Below are 16636 nucleotides of genomic sequence, written 5' to 3'. Positions count from 1 at the left end.
AAACATGCTTTGTTTGTTTGTCCGTTCATTTAACACTGGATTGTGTCGAGTCAACACTCTGGGACTGTTAGGCCTGGCTTTATATTTGCTCATTCTAAAGCAGACCTGAAAGTGCTTATCAGCACGAATGCCTGTGCTTCCCTCCACTTTCTATTTCAGTCTCATTCATCATACATTCACTTTTTGTGTTATGTTGTAATATCCCACATAACTGAATCTTTCATATTCAGTTGGAGTAATTACAGTATGATTCTCTTGCATTTTTTTTTAGTAAGGAACATGTAATAGCTTTGCTTACACTAAATCTGAATTGGCACTTAAATTAAGTTGATGTTCTTTTATTTCTATTTCTATTGTCTCTTTTCTCTCTCTTTTACCATCTTACCTGTTCCTTCCTTATTGTTTCCATCCCATTCTCTCGCAGCTCTCCACTGTGCGTAGTGAGGTGTGAGAAAGGGCTTTTGTTGATTTGTCACGTGTCTGTTTTAATGATATGTGGAGCATGTCCCCCCCCCCCCCCCCCCCCAATTTTGAAATTGACTGTTACCCTCTCCTGTCCTTCCGTTTCCTCTCCTCTCCGCATTTAGGAGCAACGATTGCGGTATCTGAAGCAACAGGACCCACGTCAGGGCCAGTCCGTGTCTGAGAGTGAGAAGCTCCAGAGGTTGAGGGAAAAGGTGGACAGTCAAGAAGCCAAACTCAAGAAGGTCCGTGCCATGAGGGGCCAAGTGGACTACAGCAAACTCATTAACGGAAACCTGTGTATGTACAGCCATGTTAATAGACTTGAAAATGCTTCAGATTGCTCCCTTTATAAACGGATTTTACTTGTATGTGTTCTCTGAAACTTGCTATATGATTAAAATGCTATATGATGACCGACTATAATATTGACTACAATATCCTTTAGCCCAGGACTGTGTTTTTATGGTGATGTGACATAGTGGTTAAAGTCAACATGAAATCTAAATTTACACGCTATTCCACAATCATAGCAAGATTGAAAAGTATCTTCAAACTCTGTTGACCTATGAATTGAAAAACCTCATAGGAAAATCTTCAGGAAACCGCTGGCAAATTAAACTTCTGGGTTTTGATGTTGTCCCTGCACCACTCTATTGTGCCCTTGAGCACAGCACTTAACCTCAGATTCCTCCAGGGTGATTGTCCCTGTAATACTGCCATTCTAAGGCAACTGTGCACAAAAAAAGTCTCTCTAAAAAATCAAACTGCTTGGTATGAAGCTAACGGTTATTACTATTGTTAGAGCACACAGTGGAATTTCATCCCTTGCTCCAGTTGCTTTTGCCGTCCACTCCCTCTCTGTTCCTGGCAGTGGATCATTTAATGACAGCATTTCTGAACTTTGAAACAAGGAGTTCTATTTGGGGTGTGGAAGAGCCTGGGGAAGATTTCACCCCCTCATGACATTCATGAGATAAAAACCAAGATCACAATACCATTCCTCTCTATTGACAATTTGTCTTATGGCATGTGGACTTGGGGAGTGGACAATTGCACTGGACCTCACTCCCACACTTGCTCGAACACACCCACACTTGAAAAATCCACAGACACTAACATATAGTATATGAAGCATATCAACAATCGTGCATCCATTTGCACACTACGATAGTGTATTTATAATTGGAATGCTTTGTGTGTGTCTTTCAGCTGCAGAAATTGAGCATGTTAGCAGCCTGTTCCAGGAAAAGCAGGCAGAGCTGCAGTCGGCCATGGTCAAGGTGGACCAGCTCACGCAGCAGCTAGACGATCTGCGACGGGGGCGTCTCAATGGACTGCAGCCTCTGGGGGGACCAGTGACCAGCAATGCTGCACTGGAACTCCGCAAACTTTACCAGGAACTGCAGGTAGGCTACATGATGTTGGCATTGTACTGTACAGAGACTACAGTATATAACTTTTTTTTGTTAACTTTGATCTCCCCAGAAATCTGGTTAAATCTTCTCTGAAGTGTTTTGTGTTACAGTTTGCGCCCCAGAGTGATATTGCATAAATTAGTTGCAAAACATGTAATTATAATATATTTGCAAAAACGATTTGATCATTGCAGCTGGTCCACCTTTACAGGCACTCTGCCTGTACATCTGTGCGCCAGTGGCATCGCTCTCTCCTCTCCTTCTCTCCTCCATTCAAGCACCGTCCTTCTCCCTGGGTCAGCTCAAGGCTTGGCTACATTTCTCAACAACACAAGAGTTTGGTGGCTACAGCTGGTCATCAGATGGGCACCCCCCTTCCTTGGTGTTTCGTCGATTTAAGCACATAACACCTCGGGAGGGCTCGACAGCAGATCCAGCGTCCTGGATATACCCCTGCTGACCACCATCCAACTCTATGCCATTTTTAGTCTTTCAACAGGTTTGCATTGCCACCGCACCTCCCACTGTATCCAAATCCAATTTGATGCTTTTTCCGCCTGTTCAGTGACATTGCCTATCAGCCGTTTCTTGGCCATCGCTTCAATCTCCAAAAATTCAAGGGTTCTCCAGAGCGACTGTCCAGCAAAACCTTTGCAGCCGACGTCTACTGGTAGATTCCAGGCCTTCCATCCATTTTTTTGGCTCTCGAGGGTAAGGCCTTGATATTTTTTGCGCTTATGCTCATGTGCCTCCTCCATCCTCTCTTCCCAAGGTACTGTTAACTCTATGAGCACCACCTGCTTGGTACCTCTAGACAAGAGGACAATATCTGGTCTGAGGCTAGTGAGTGCTATCTCCTCTGGGAATTTGAGCTGCTTCTTCAGGTCTGCCAGCATCTCCCAGTTATTTGCTGAGGCCAGGATCCCTCTGCTCCTCCGTCCTGCTGCAGTGCTCTCTCCTGACGAAATGGATAAAGTGGTGCTCATTGGAAAGTTGTTTAACTTTCTTCCTTGCCTGTTCCACGCCAACCGAGACAGGATCTTATCGTGACGCCACCAGAATTTCCCGTCTGCCAAACTTGACCTGCATGCTGAAAGGACGTGCTCAAGATTGGCTGGCTTTCCACACAACGTGCAGCTGGGGCTATCTGCCATCCCCCAAATATGGAGGTTTGATGGAGTAGGCAGGACATCGTAGATAGAACACATCAAGAACTTTATCCGACGTCCTTCCATGGTCCAGATGTCCTGCCGCGTCAGGGCCCTTTCTCGTACGCCCTCCCACCTTGTCCAGCTGCCCTGTTTTATTCATGGTAACAGCCTTGACATGCCAGGTTTCCTCATCTGCTTTACGGACCTCCCTTTGCACCATGCCGCGATGTTTTTTTGGGTCTTTTTTCCAGTTCGTTCTGGTGGAGCAACCCAGTCCAAGCCTGCCCAGAGCTACTGTCCCAACGATGTCAGCATGATGCAGTCGATCCTCAGCCTTCGTCAGCGCTCTGCTGGCTGACCATTTACGACCTGTCCTGACCACAATACCTGCTTGGCGTACTCTTTCGTCCTTGCTGTCTCGCAGCATCATGGCCTAACGTGTCTTTGTCGCTTTATACTCCTCGACCACTGATGTCACTGGCAGCTGCAGCTTGCTGCCTGTGCTATACAAGCCAATGAAGCAGAAGCTTTTTTTGGGACACCCAGCCACCTCCTCAAATAGGTGTTAATCTTCCTCTCCAATCCCTTGATGGTAGAGAGAGGGATCTCATAAACAAGCAGAGGCCAGAGCAGCCAAGGGAGTACCCCGTGTTGGTAACCCCAGGCCTTATACTTGCCGGGTAGGCCGCTCTTCCCTAGGGATGTCATCCAGGTATCTATCTGGATAATCATCTCCCTCACTACTCTGCTTATCATTGAAGTCTGCCCTGTACCACTTCTCCAAGCTGTTCACCGGTCTCTCTTGGACCGTTGGGATGATGGTATCTTTGATTCTGAAGCGGAACCGGCCCTGGATGGGCCCCTTCCCCAATACAAGGCTTCTGGACTTTTCTGGTTTGAACTCCATCCTTGCACAATCGGTGAGCTCAACCAGATCCTCCAAGATCCATCTCCCTTCAGGTACTGATTTTGCCGTGATGGTGAGGTCGTCCATAAATGCTCTTATAGGTACCTGATGGATGTGGACTTGCCAACACTGCGCCTCGACGCAACTTCTCTGCTGATTTAACTAGAAGGTTCATTGCTGCCGAAAACAAAATCACTGAGATTGTGCAGCCAGTGACAATGACCACCTCTAGCCTCTGCCATTCGGTGGTAAAGTCTCCACAGGTGACATTTGATGAGATGGGGCAAATATACAGATGCAGTAACAATCATCAGTTCTGTATGCGTGTGTATGACGCATGTATGATTGTATTAACATTTAGATCCGGAACAAGCTAAATCAGGAGCAGAATAGCAAGCTACAGCAACACAAGGATATGCTTAACAAGCGTAACATGGAGGTGACCATGATGGACAAGCGTATTGGGGACCTCAGAGAGCGTCTCTACAAGAAAAAAGCAGAGGCAAGTGATAAAGAACCCGCCTGCAACTGCAGTGCCACATGCAGATTAGTACACCAGATCTGTAATATTACATCAAGCTGCCTGCATTGTAAATCATTACTTAATGGTTTTTAAAGAGACCCTGGAATTAGTTAAACCCAGCATTTTAAGCTCAAATGATTTTGAAGCAAAGTGTTTGACCTCTCATATGCATACAAATTGCATTCAAGGGTGTTTGTTGATATAAACGCAGCATATTTTTAGGTGTAAACACTAGTACTGTATTGACTAGCCGTTTCTTGCAAACTTGTCCCTATTGGGTTTGATTAACCATTCTTCTTCTCTACAGCTTGGCCGAATGAGTGGTCCTCCCTCCCCTCAGCCCACCCCAGGCAGTTCTGGGCGGGTGGCAGCAGTCTGTCCCTATATCCAGATACCGGTGCCCGGGCAACAGGAAGGATGCTACACTTTACCTCCTGATCCCCTGAAGCCACAGTCTCTCGCCACTTCTGCTACAGTCAACCATGCTCGTTCCAAGTCAGGTCAGTCTTTCCTCTTATTCCTTGAAAGAATTTTGTAACCATAAACTGCTATAGGAATTCTGGAGATTTGTCCATGGATTAATGCATCATTGAGAAAAGTCTTGGTGCTCTCACACAGAAAATGTCCAAATAAATGCTCTCTGTGGTAAAACGATGAGCATCATATGGGTATACATGGTTCATGACCCCAATCAGCAAGATAGTACTACGTAAATGATGAAAGATATATCATCTCATTATGCTTGCCTCTTGAAGGCTATGTGTATCAATCACGCAACAGCAGAAATCTGCTCACTGGCTTTCCTTGTGAAAATGAATCTTCTTTCTCACCCCTTCTATAAAATCATTCATTCAGCTCAGTTCAGATTTCTTTCTATGCTTCACATATTTTCCTGACATGTCACAATAGCAAGTCTTTATCATTCTTGGCATCATAGTGCAAACAATACAGTTTGATGAAGAATTGCAATACTCTTCCCATATAAAAGGGGAGCTCAGAAGCACCAAGTTTAGAAATGTATCTTTATTCAGATATTCTCATCAATGTCATACTAAAACATCTTTATGTTTGTTTTTTTCTAGCCTTTATTGCTAACATGCTTTTTCATTTTCTCATGTCTGTCACCTTTTATCTCCTCCCCTATTCGTGTGTCATGCTTGTGTGTCACATTTGGGGGCGGCGGGACAGAGGAAGAGAGGGTGAGGATGCCTGCAGGCCCATGGAAGGTCTCAGACTTAGACATCATAGTGGACCCTCTGGTGCAATCCTCAGAGGCCCCCACAGACTCCAACTGTACTTCTAGTGAGTTTTTCGGGCATGATATCGAGATGAAATCTTTGATCAGAGTGCATAAAACAGGATTGCACTTCTACTTACAAGACAGATATTTGCCTTTATGAGACATTTAAAAACCATGTTTGATTTTATGTTGTAGATAAATAACATATAAATACACTGTGAATTGATTTGATTATAAATTATTCACACACACTTACATAATATATATATATATACAAAAAAACACTAGCTTGCACTTAGTTTGTCAGTACCCATGAGGTAAGTCCTATAAATAATGTTACCTTGTGGGTACTGACAAACAAAGTTCATAAAATGGCAATGTAATCCCCACCCTTTATTTATCTTAAAAAGCACACTTAAAAGTACACTTATTGTTCTATATCCCAGTAGTCACTAAAGTTAGATCCACTGGACTCCTAAAACCCTGAACTGAACTGGTCGGAAAAAGTAGCTATTATGTAACAACTTTATTTTTGTAAGAATACATGAAGATGTCAGGCTGGCCTTAAGAATACATAACAAAGGACTGAATTCAACCTTTAGCATATTTAATCCCTGGAAGAATTTGACCTATTTCGAGAAAAGAAACCCCCATATGTGATAGAGTTTAGTCCTTTGCTTCACTGTATTTCTCCTTTGTGGGACTTGGCAGTCGACTGCCAGTGAGTTTAATGGCGTGTCTGTCAGACGAATGGGATAAACATGCGTCATCGCCCGTGGCTTTGACAAGCAGAGCAGTGGACTTGGACACATAGGCTTAGTAATCCATTTAACCCAAAGAGAGCTGGATCTGTGCAGAGGACAGGACAGAAATATACCCCACTCAAGCCACTGATTAGAAGTGTCCTGATGTCACTGGGGTCAAAGATGTGAGTGTAGTCCCATTTGAGACTCATCTCCTGCTTTAATGACCTGATGAGCAGGTCAGTCTGTGTCATAATGAGGCTGACTGGAGAAAGAGCATACACGTCTTTGTCTGTTTCAGTCTAACTCATACTGCTGTGCTCCCTACAGCCGTGCTCCCTACAGCCAATGATGCAATCTGGCCCTCCTTCAGCAATAATAGGGTTCCTCTAAAACCTCCAGACTGGAAGGACACAAGTCAAGATCATAGCAGCAAGATGGGTACCTCAGACAAGGTGAGATTAAACAGTCCTCCGTAAAACTTAAGCACAAGTTCTACTGAAAAAAATCTTTTGAGCCTTGCTTAACTCGTTATTTTTTTAATTTTTTTCTAGGAAGCCCCTAAGCTGTTAGGGACAGTAACAGCATTGTCTAAGCAGCCTCCACCCATCTATGGAACCTATCCCAGTGCAGGCCATCACTCCACAGTCTGTGCCACCAGCTCTTTGCCCCGCTCTGCTCCTGGCAACTTAGGCTGGCAGAGAACACCCCCTGCCTCTGGTTCCTCATCACAGCAGATCCAACAGCGGATAACAGTGCCTCCCAGTCCTACGCCTCAGTCTGGATCAGCCCTCTTCCCTCAGGGTGAGAGGACTGAGCCTCCTCTTGCTGTGGCGGTGCGTCCGTTTATTCCAGACAGAGGGTCCCGGCCCCAGTCTCCAAGGAAGGGTCCTGCCACTATGAACTCCAGCTCAATCTACAATATGTACCTGCAGCAGCCTACAGCCAAAAATTACTCCAGCAGCAGCAGAGCTGCTGTTAAAGCAGGTAAGGAGCTTTTGCATTGGTTCCACAAACAGGTATGGAAATTAGCTTTCCATATTATAATTATGCATGTTCCTTTCTATTAAATATGCTTTCTTTTCATTTGCTTCCAGTATACGGAAAACCAGTTCTACCAGGCTCCACCTCTCCCTCTCCAGTTCCACTCTACCAGCAATCCTTCACAGATGAGGTAGACAGAGAGGCCCTAGAGAGCACTCCCTTACCTCCACCCAATGTGGAGAACATACCTCGCCCTCTCAGCCCTACCAAACTGACTCCTGTGGCCCACTCCCCTCTCCGTTATCAAAGTGACATTGACCTGGAGGTGCTGAGACGGAAATTATCCAATGCTCCCCGACCTTTGAAAAAACGAAGCTCCATCACAGAACCAGAAGGACCCAGTGGGCCTAACATCCAGAAGCTCTTATATCAGCGCTTCAACACCCTTGCAGGGGGCATTGAGACTGGAGTGAGTGGTACACCTTTCTACCAGCCTGACAGTCCTTTGAACTACATGGCCACAGCCCTGGGTGATGTGGACACTGCCGATGGGAACCTGATTGAGTCACGCATGTTAGCTGAGCCTTCAGCAGAGCCGCCAATCTCAATCCCTCCTCCCACCTCTTCTGTGTCACCTACAGCTGATGACAATGAGAATCAGCTGACACATCTATGTAGTGACTCAGGGGGTGCCCAGGCGGATGGTGCCTCAGACCCTTCTCATAAGGACAACCATGAGGACAATCATAACAACAACCACACAAATGTGGACACACAATCTAGTCCAGTACCAGAAGCCACTGCAGAGCAGGACACCACAGCACAGTCAGGCACTCCTCCTGGTGCATCTACGGTTAGTTGGTTAACCGTTGGTTAGGGTCATGTCTAGATGTAGCCTGCATTCTGCAAAAAAAAGTTTTGTGAGACTCACAAGCAACATTCATAACACAGTGTCTTGCAGCAATCCTTTAACCCTAACCGTGGTAGCAGAATAAGTTTATCATACTGTTGGCTATATCAATTAGCATAGCTCTGATATATATTCATTTTGTTTTTTTTTCTTCTTCAAAAGATGTGGCACAAAAGACAAGATGTTAGTCTTTGAAATATGAAAACTAATATATTTTTCACATTGCAGGTCAAGCGCACCAACTTGAAGAAGCCTGGCTCTGAGAGGACAGGTCATGGCTTGAGGGTCAAGTTCAATCCTCTTGCATTGCTTTTGGATGCATCTTTGGAGGGCGAGTTTGATTTGGTGCAAAGGATTATCTACGAGGTACTATTCAGTTGCCATTTACCCCTTACACTTATGTTGTATGCTTGAACTAGTCTTAGTAGTAGCTTGTCAACTGTTTCCTTCTCAAATTGTGTTTGTTTTACTCCATCCTCAGGTGAACAATCCTAGTACTCCAAATGATGAGGGTATTACCCCTCTCCATAATGCGGTATGTGCAGGTCACCACCATATTGTAAAATTCCTGCTGGACTTTGGGGTCAATGTCAATGCAGCAGATAGTGATGGATGGTGAGGACTATCACTTTTGTCTGATAGTTTATCTTTTGAAATTTGTCTGTATTAGAGAATATTGGACATCTGTTGTCATTTCATATGTCATGTCATACAGATATGAAATTCTCACTCATAAAGTGATGTTAGCAGTTGCTTACTCTATCTCACTTGTGATCAGGACGCCCCTGCACTGTGCAGCTTCATGCAACAATGTTCATCTTTGCAAGTTGCTGGTGGAGTCTGGAGCTGCCATTTTTGCCACTACTATAAGTGATGTGGAGACGGCAGCAGACAAGTGCGAAGAGATGGAGGAGGGTTATGTCCAATGCTCTCAGTTTCTATATGGTAATACCAAACACATTTCCTGTTGTTGTTATTTTTACTATAAAGTGAGTTTCTAGAGTAAGGGCTGTACATGATTTTAAAGGCCAATTCTTCTTTATTTCCCTTCCAGGTGTACAGGAGAAGCTGGGCGTAATGAATAAAGGGACGGTTTATGCCCTGTGGGACTGTGAAGCCCAGAGTGCAGATGAGGTGTCCTTCCATGAGGGCGATGCTCTTACCATCATGAGCCGTAGGGATGACAGCGAGACAGAGTGGTGGTGGGCCAGACTTAATGACAAGGAGGGCTACATACCACGCAACTTGTTAGGGGTACGATATCTGTATAGGCATGCATTTATTTCTTATGGCACTGTTATGCATTACAATATTTTGTTTGAATATAAGGCATAGAATGAGAAAGAATCGACCCTGTAAATTTGTATAAAAGGCAGGTTCTCCTTCGGTAATTGTTGTTCACTATTGTCATTGTAGCTTTACCCAAGGATCAAACCCAGGCAACGTTCCTTGGCATAGGTGGCCAGAAGAGACAGCGCAAGCTCCTGTAACACCAGTTGGCATGAAGCTGCGGGATGGCGCCCTGTCTTTGCCATCACCCCAACAAAGAACTCACAGATGATGGAGAAAGTCTGATGCTGGGCAAGAGGGAATAACCGAAGAGTGGGCAATTTAGTGGTCTTCCATTTGCATCCCAGATTTTATTCGTCACTTTGATGTGTTGTTTTTGCAGTATCCCTCTTACCCATATATCTGTTGAGGAACATGTTAGCTTTTCTGACCTCTTCCACAGTGCAACCCTCCTGAGTAAATGTGTGTGTGTGAGAGAGAGTTTAAGAATGGGATGTTACTGTCAGAACGGGACGTGGATGTGATGATAAGAGTTGGTGACAGAGTATGCAGTCTTGGATTCCAGTGTGTTGTGCTCTGTGGTTATTATCAGGCGAAAAGGAAACTGAAGGGACTGATGTTAAATTTCCCACAGTTAGGAACTTGCTGATTCAGGGAAAAGGAAGGAAAGTGCTGGAAAGCGTTTAGAAAAGACCTTGAGGCTGGTCAAGCTACTGATGGATAATAAGGAAGTGGCCTGTTATGGAAACATGTATATTTTTATGTGTGGAGAATTATGTGGGCTGATGGAGGTGAAATTGTGTAGTCATCTATTAGGAACTGAGTTTTAAAAGGATGCTGAAAGAAAACAGATGCCATAAAAACTAATGCAGTGGCTGTTTTCCCCTCAACCAGGGGATATTGACAACACATCACATAAAACCTATATTTCCATGCTTTATTTAAGTTGGGCTTGCTTTTTTTATGCTACATGATCTTTTCCCTTTTTAAAGGTTGTTTATTTAATTGAAATGGGGGAAAAAAACTCTTTAAACAGCTTGATATAGACTTTTATGGTTGTCAAAACAGGCTGGATCTGCCTTGTGTTTGTGCTCCCATACAAGAGCCATTAATGCAATGTCATGTATATGTGCACAATAAAATTTCCACATTGGGACAAAGTTACATGTTGTATTGACTGGATTTTTTTCACAGCCTGTATTCTATGCAGGAGTATGATGCTGTTTACTCTTTGGGGTTCTGATCTTGAAATATCAACATAGTTATTTTGTTGTGAAGTTTGATATGTCCGAATTGTTTTTTATTTTTTATTTTACTTGCTTTATTTTACTTCATTACTTATTTAGCTTGAACATAAATGCTGATCATATATTTAGAAAAAGTTGAGCATTGACAAGCAGTTGTGGAGTATAAAAAATTTCATATCTAGGCTATTTAATACATTTAGTTAAATATTGGATTTAGACTCATATTTCTCAATTTCAAGAAATAATTGAACGGTACTTCCATGAATGAGTGACTTAGTTTAACCTTACATTACATAATTACGCAAGCTGTCACGGTTTATAGCGGTTGGACATTAGTTCATTGGAGCTCGATTACTTTATTGTCAGTAACGAACTTTGAACTTCTAGGCAACTCATGTTCAAGAGAATCATAGCCTACAACAGACACCGCGACGCAATAGGTGAGTAGACCAGAGTGAAAATACTAATTGTCTGTGTACTCATAAGTGCATGACTTAAGAAAACCCAGGTTAACCTACTACTGAAAACTCAAATTTCTCAAAATGTTCGTCACAGTTTGTGCACTGATGTCATTTAGGCTAGTAACCGGTTGTCCGTTTCTCCCGTATTAACTGTATTTCAGAAAATTATGAGCAAAATGTCAAAGCAAAATGGATTTCATGTCGTCACCCCACTTCTCGAGAGCGCGGGCATGTCTAAGCGGATGGGGACTACCGTGTTTCTGAAGATGGAGAGCTCACAACCCACCGGTTCCTTCAAAATCCGTGGAATAGGACACATGTGTCAAAATGTGAGGACATATATCGGTGCATTTCATAAAATCAAGCACCACAATATGTGTTTGACTAACACATAATGCTGTTAAATGTTAATGATGTTGCAAATACAAAATCGCTCACTGAATCAAACGTTTACTTCCCGCACACGTAATAGGCAATGTCTATAGTGCGCGTTCACACTGCCCTCTAGCGCTTATTAAAGAAATGATTGCATAGCCTATTATTCTGATAAACATATTTTATATTCCTTTATAAGGTTGCAAGTTCAAAAAAGTCGAGAGGTGTCATTTGTTCTTCTGGTGAGTGTAATGGTATTTAATTGTATTTCCCAGTCATATGGGCACCATGGACATTAAATAATGTATTCTATCTCTCTGTCTCTGTGCATATATGTAGGTGGTAATGCTGGTATGGCCACAGCATATGCAGCAAGAAAACTAAACCTGCCAGCCACCATTGTTTTGCCCTTGTCGACACCCCAACTGGTAGCTCAAAAACTTAAGGACCAGGGAGCTACAGTCAAAGTTGTGGGCAAGGCAAGAGCAATACCATCATAGTTATCTTAAATGCCTTTTATTTATATGATGCAGTTACGTTGTCTTATCCTATCTTAAATCAATTACACGACAGTTTTTTTTATGTGATGTTGTAGGTATGGGATGATGCAAATGCTGAGGCCCAACGATTGGCGGAAAGTGAAGGTCTTACTGTAATACACCCGTTCAACCATCCTCTGGTCTGGTGAGTTTATATGTATAAATAAAATAAACTTAAGGAATCTGATCATGTACAGCCCTTAATTTATTTCATAGTTTAAGTTTCAACACAACTGAAAAGCTGTAAAAAACAACCTGTCTCTTAGGAAAGGTCATTCCAGCATTGTGCATGAACTCAAGGCCTCACTGCCATCCAAACCTGGAGCTATAGTGCTTTCCGTAGGGGGTGGTGGTCTGTTTTGCGGGGTGATGGAAGGGCTAGATGAGGTAGGCTGGGGCAATGTGCCTGTCCTATGCATGGAGACCGTGGGTGCTGATTGTCTAAATGTTGCTCTGAAAGCCCAAGATCTGGTCATGCTGCCTGACATTACAAGGTATAAATTAACAAATCATCTTGAATTCATGAACACATTTTTTTTTGTTTGCATTACTGAATATTTCTGATATTGACTGCTTGCAAGTGAAGCAACGTGTTTGGGAGCAAAAACAGCATGCCAGCAGGCATTTGAGTACAGCAAACGTCCCAATGTCATTTCAGAGGTGGTGACAGATCTACAGGCCCTGGAGGCAGTGGAACTGTTCCTGGGTAAGTTCATTGCTATGATTAAGGCCATCAAACAGTTCAATAACGGCAAAACTGGCTTTGCTATCGATTTGCTATCTGTATACTGTATGCAGATGAGGAGCGTGTGTTGGTGGAGTTAGCCTGCGGAGCATCATTGGCTGCTGTATACAGCGGACTCATTCAGAGGCTACAAGAGGAGGGACGCCTTCCTAAACTGCTCGACCCGCTGGTTATGATTGTGTGTGGGGGTGGCAGTGTGAACCTGCCGCAGCTTCGGCATCTACAGGCAGTCATACGGAAATGACCACCACATCTTTACATTCTCACATCAATGCATCTGCTTTGAGTAGCACTGGCATGTTGTGTTGCATAAATCAAAAGATAAGGATAATCTGCTGTATTTCAAACCAATATTCTTTGGATTTCTGTAACCTTGCTTTAGTGAAATGCTATTTGTGTGATAAAATAATTTGAAGGAGTAGAATATTGTCATTTACCCCCTGTAACCAGCAGGTGATGCTAATGTTTGTCATTTTGACATGTGTTGCTTTAGATTTTGAAATTTTGGGCTATTTTCTGGTTTATGGAGTGATTAAAAAAAAAACATATCCAAAATCTCCCATGTAAAATCTTGGAATCTAAAATGTGAGCAAAATAACACAAGGATTTCGAACCTGGCTTTATTCAGTGTTCAGATTTCTGTTCTGAAAATGTATGCAAATGAGTGCAAATTTAATTATATAATGCCTCATTTGCCATTTAAACAATATTTTAGAAAAATTTGAATACAAAATATTTTTTTTTGCAATTCTAATTTAATCAATCAACTGGGGTTGTATGGTTTTTAAATCATATTCACCTGTAGAGTCTTGCCTTGTTTTTGTTTGTTTGTTTTGGACAGTGTAAAAGCAAATCTACAAATATGATAATGATAATAATAGAAGAGAAGCATTCTTAACAGTTTTAACAGTGGTTTTAACAGTTTTCTTAATGTAAATTATTTGATATTGCTATACTGTCTGTTTTCAGCTTAGGGATTTCAAATATGAAAATCACTACTTAAAGAAAGAAAAGATGACTATCGTTTCATACACACTCACCAGCCACTTTACAGTTGTAATTGAAATTATTATTATTCCCCTCCTGAAAAAGAGCAATCTGGATAAGACCATATTAAACAACTATAGACCGATCTCAAATCTTCCTTTCATAGGCAAGATCATTGAAAAAGTTGTCTTCAATCAGCTGAACAAATTCTTAAGCTCAAATGGATACTTTGACAATTTTCAATCTGGTTTCCGACCGCATCACAGCACAGAGACAGCGCTCATAAATATAATAACGATATTCGCTTAAATACTGATACAAGCAAATTATCAGTGTTGGTACTACTCGACCTCAGTGCTGCATTTGACACTGTCGATCACAACATACTTCTTGACAGGCTGGAAAACTGGGTCGGGCTTTCTGGGATAGTCCTAAAATGGTTCAGGTCATACTTGGTAGGGAGAGGTTATTATGTGAGTATTGGAGATCATAAGTCTGAGTGGACATCCATGACATACGGAGTCCCTCAAGGCTCAATTCTTGCGCCACTCCTATTCAATCTGTACATGCTCCCAATGAGCCAAATAATGAGAAATAACCAAATCGCTTACCACAGCAGACGGCACACAGCTCTACTTAGCCCTATTACTTATTGCCTAACGATTACAGCCCCATTAACTCCCTGTTCCAATGCATTGATGAAGTAAACAATTGGATGTGCCAAAACTTTCTTCAGTTAAACAAAGACAAAACTGAAGTCACTGCGTTTGGAAACAAAGATGAAGTTCTCAAGGTGAACGCATACCTTCAGTCTAGGGGTCAAACAACTAAAAATCAAGTTAGGAATCTTGGTGTGTCTCTAGAGTCAGACCTTAGTTTCAGTAGTCATGTCAAAGCAATAACTAAATCAGCATACTATCACCTGAAAAATATTGCAAGAATTAGATGCTTTGTTTCCAGTCAAGACTTAGAGAAACTTGTGCATGCTTTCATCACCAGTAGGGTGGATTATTGTAATGGACTCCTCACTGGCCTTCCCAAAAAGACCATAAGACAGTTGCAGCTCATACAGAACGCTGCTGCCAGGATTCTGAGCAGAACCAGAAAATATGAACACATCACACCAGTCCTCAGGGCTTTACACTGGCTGCCAGTTACATTTAGGATGGATTTTAAAGTATTATTACTGGTATATAAATCATTCAATGGCCTAGGACCTCAATACATTGCAGATATGCTCACTGAATATAAACCCAACAGATCACTTAGATCATTAGGATCACATCAGCTAGAAATACCAAGGGTTCACTCTAAGCATGGCGAGTCTGCTTTTAACTACTATGCCAGCCGCAGCTGGAACCAGCTTCCAGAAGAGATCAGATGTGCTCCTACAGTAGTCACATTCAAATCCAAACTCAAAACACTTCTGTTTAGCTGTGCATTTACTGAATGAGCACTGTACCACTGTTCGTCCGACTGTTTGTACTGTATTTTATTTTATGTTTTAATTATTCTCATTTCTTTTGATTATTTCTGTATTTTAACTTTTATTCTAAACTGTTTTAATTATTCTGATTTCCTTTGATTATTTTAATTTCTTCTATGTAAAGCACTTTGAATAATCATTGTGTATGAAATGTGCTATATAAATAAACTTGCCTTTCCTTGTCTTGCCTTATAATTAAATGTTGCCAATTAACCTGATTTGCAATGGGTGTTGAATAACTTTTATTACAACTAATTACACCTTGCTAGTACCAGGTTGGATCCCCTTTTGCCTTCAGAACTGCCTTAATTATTCGTGGCATAGATTCAAAAAGGTGCTGAAAACATTCCTCAAAAATGTTGGTCCTTATTGACATGATAGCATCACACAGTTGCTGCTGATTTGTCAGCTGCACATCCATGATGATAATCTCCAGTTACATCTGTTGGAAATTTCAGAAGCGAAGATTAGGAGACTTGGTTGAATCTTCAGCAGGATTCTTTATTGAGAATGTCTCACTACATTGTAGTTTAGATTTTAGGGGCTTAGAAATGGAGATAAAGCAACTGGCTGATGACCTTAACAAATAATGCAAATTAAGTTTACAGTAATAGCAACCCACCACAGACTCTAGAGTGTTGCAAATCCTAATTCTATCAGCATAACTAATTCAAAGATTGGGACAGGGGCTCCAAGATCCAATAAAGACAAAAGGTCAGATTCTCTGTAATCTGGCTCATTTGACTTACAATAAAGAGAACAGGATTGGCAGGAATCTCTTGCAGGAAACTTTGCTTAGCAGAATCATTCATCTGATGTCATCATCTTTAAAATGCTCAATACAATGTAGGCTACTCCCCCTTTAGTTTTTTATCATATGTACAATATCAGCAGATCTTAAACAGATTCTTCAATTTGTAACCCCACACATCACATCCCAGAGGTGCTCTATTGCAGGGGTTCCCAAACTTTTCAGCCCACGACCCCCAAAATAAAGGATTTGAGTGACTCCCGACCCCTATATCCTCGGAGGTGGAAAATACCTCTAAATACCGCCCCCTAAATTCACATAATTACTAAAAATACAATACATTTAGAGTTTGTAAAATACACACTGATGTTTATGGAAGAGGTAATAATCATTTCCATAATTCCATTATCGACACGT

The 16636-nt window shown here is 42.1% G+C and overlaps 2 protein-coding genes across 13 annotated transcripts in view; both read left to right on the top strand.

Moving 5' to 3' along the window:
• Window positions 1–10792, top strand: part of ppp1r13ba (protein phosphatase 1, regulatory subunit 13Ba) — a 51768-nt gene extending 40976 nt beyond the window's left edge. For 9 of the 12 annotated variants that reach the window (XM_077239076.1, XM_077239074.1, XM_077239069.1 and 6 more), the window contains 13 exons: window positions 588–762; window positions 1675–1871; window positions 4300–4440; window positions 4769–4961; window positions 5650–5763; window positions 6775–6899; window positions 6999–7431; window positions 7542–8281; window positions 8567–8704; window positions 8820–8953; window positions 9117–9283; window positions 9393–9592; window positions 9755–10792. In XM_077239076.1, the coding sequence (XP_077095191.1) occupies window positions 588–762; window positions 1675–1871; window positions 4300–4440; window positions 4769–4961; window positions 5650–5763; window positions 6775–6899; window positions 6999–7431; window positions 7542–8281; window positions 8567–8704; window positions 8820–8953; window positions 9117–9283; window positions 9393–9592; window positions 9755–9796 (2799 nt within the window). In that variant the 3' untranslated portion in view covers window positions 9797–10792. The remainder of the gene's footprint in view (window positions 1–587; window positions 763–1674; window positions 1872–4299; window positions 4441–4768; window positions 4962–5649; window positions 5764–6774; window positions 6900–6998; window positions 7432–7541; window positions 8282–8566; window positions 8705–8819; window positions 8954–9116; window positions 9284–9392; window positions 9593–9754) is intronic. The other 3 variants (XM_077239072.1, XM_077239070.1, XM_077239080.1) reach the window with 1 other exon arrangement.
• Window positions 10793–11206: 414 nt separating this feature from the next.
• Window positions 11207–13703, top strand: sdsl (serine dehydratase-like). The gene is made up of 8 exons (XM_077239067.1): window positions 11207–11315; window positions 11498–11665; window positions 11911–11953; window positions 12051–12190; window positions 12307–12395; window positions 12517–12744; window positions 12832–12956; window positions 13049–13703. The coding sequence occupies exons 2-8, from the start codon at window positions 11504–11506 to the stop codon at window positions 13237–13239; spliced, it is 978 nt and encodes a 325-aa protein (XP_077095182.1). The 5' UTR covers window positions 11207–11315; window positions 11498–11503; the 3' UTR covers window positions 13240–13703.
• The last annotated feature ends 2933 nt before the right edge of the window (window positions 13704–16636 follow it).

This window comes from Siphateles boraxobius, unplaced genomic scaffold (genome assembly GCF_051911475.1).
Source record: "Siphateles boraxobius isolate OS27281-9 unplaced genomic scaffold, OSU_SipBor_1 22, whole genome shotgun sequence".
Lineage (NCBI taxonomy): Eukaryota > Metazoa > Chordata > Actinopteri > Cypriniformes > Leuciscidae > Siphateles > Siphateles boraxobius.
Note: the sequence above shows the minus strand (reverse complement) of the source record. Positions and strands in the feature narration are given on the sequence as shown.

Bases quoted from the DNA above. Each gene is read 5' to 3' on its own strand.
- sdsl (XM_077239067.1), top strand. From the start codon at position 11,504: ATGAGCAAAATGTCAAAGCAAAATGGATTTCATGTCGTCACCCCACTT. The intron at 11,954-12,050 runs GTGAGTGTAATG...GCATATATGTAG, and splicing joins AGGTGTCATTTGTTCTTCTG to GTGGTAATGCTGGTATGGCC. The intron at 12,191-12,306 runs GCAAGAGCAATA...GTGATGTTGTAG, and splicing joins CAGTCAAAGTTGTGGGCAAG to GTATGGGATGATGCAAATGC.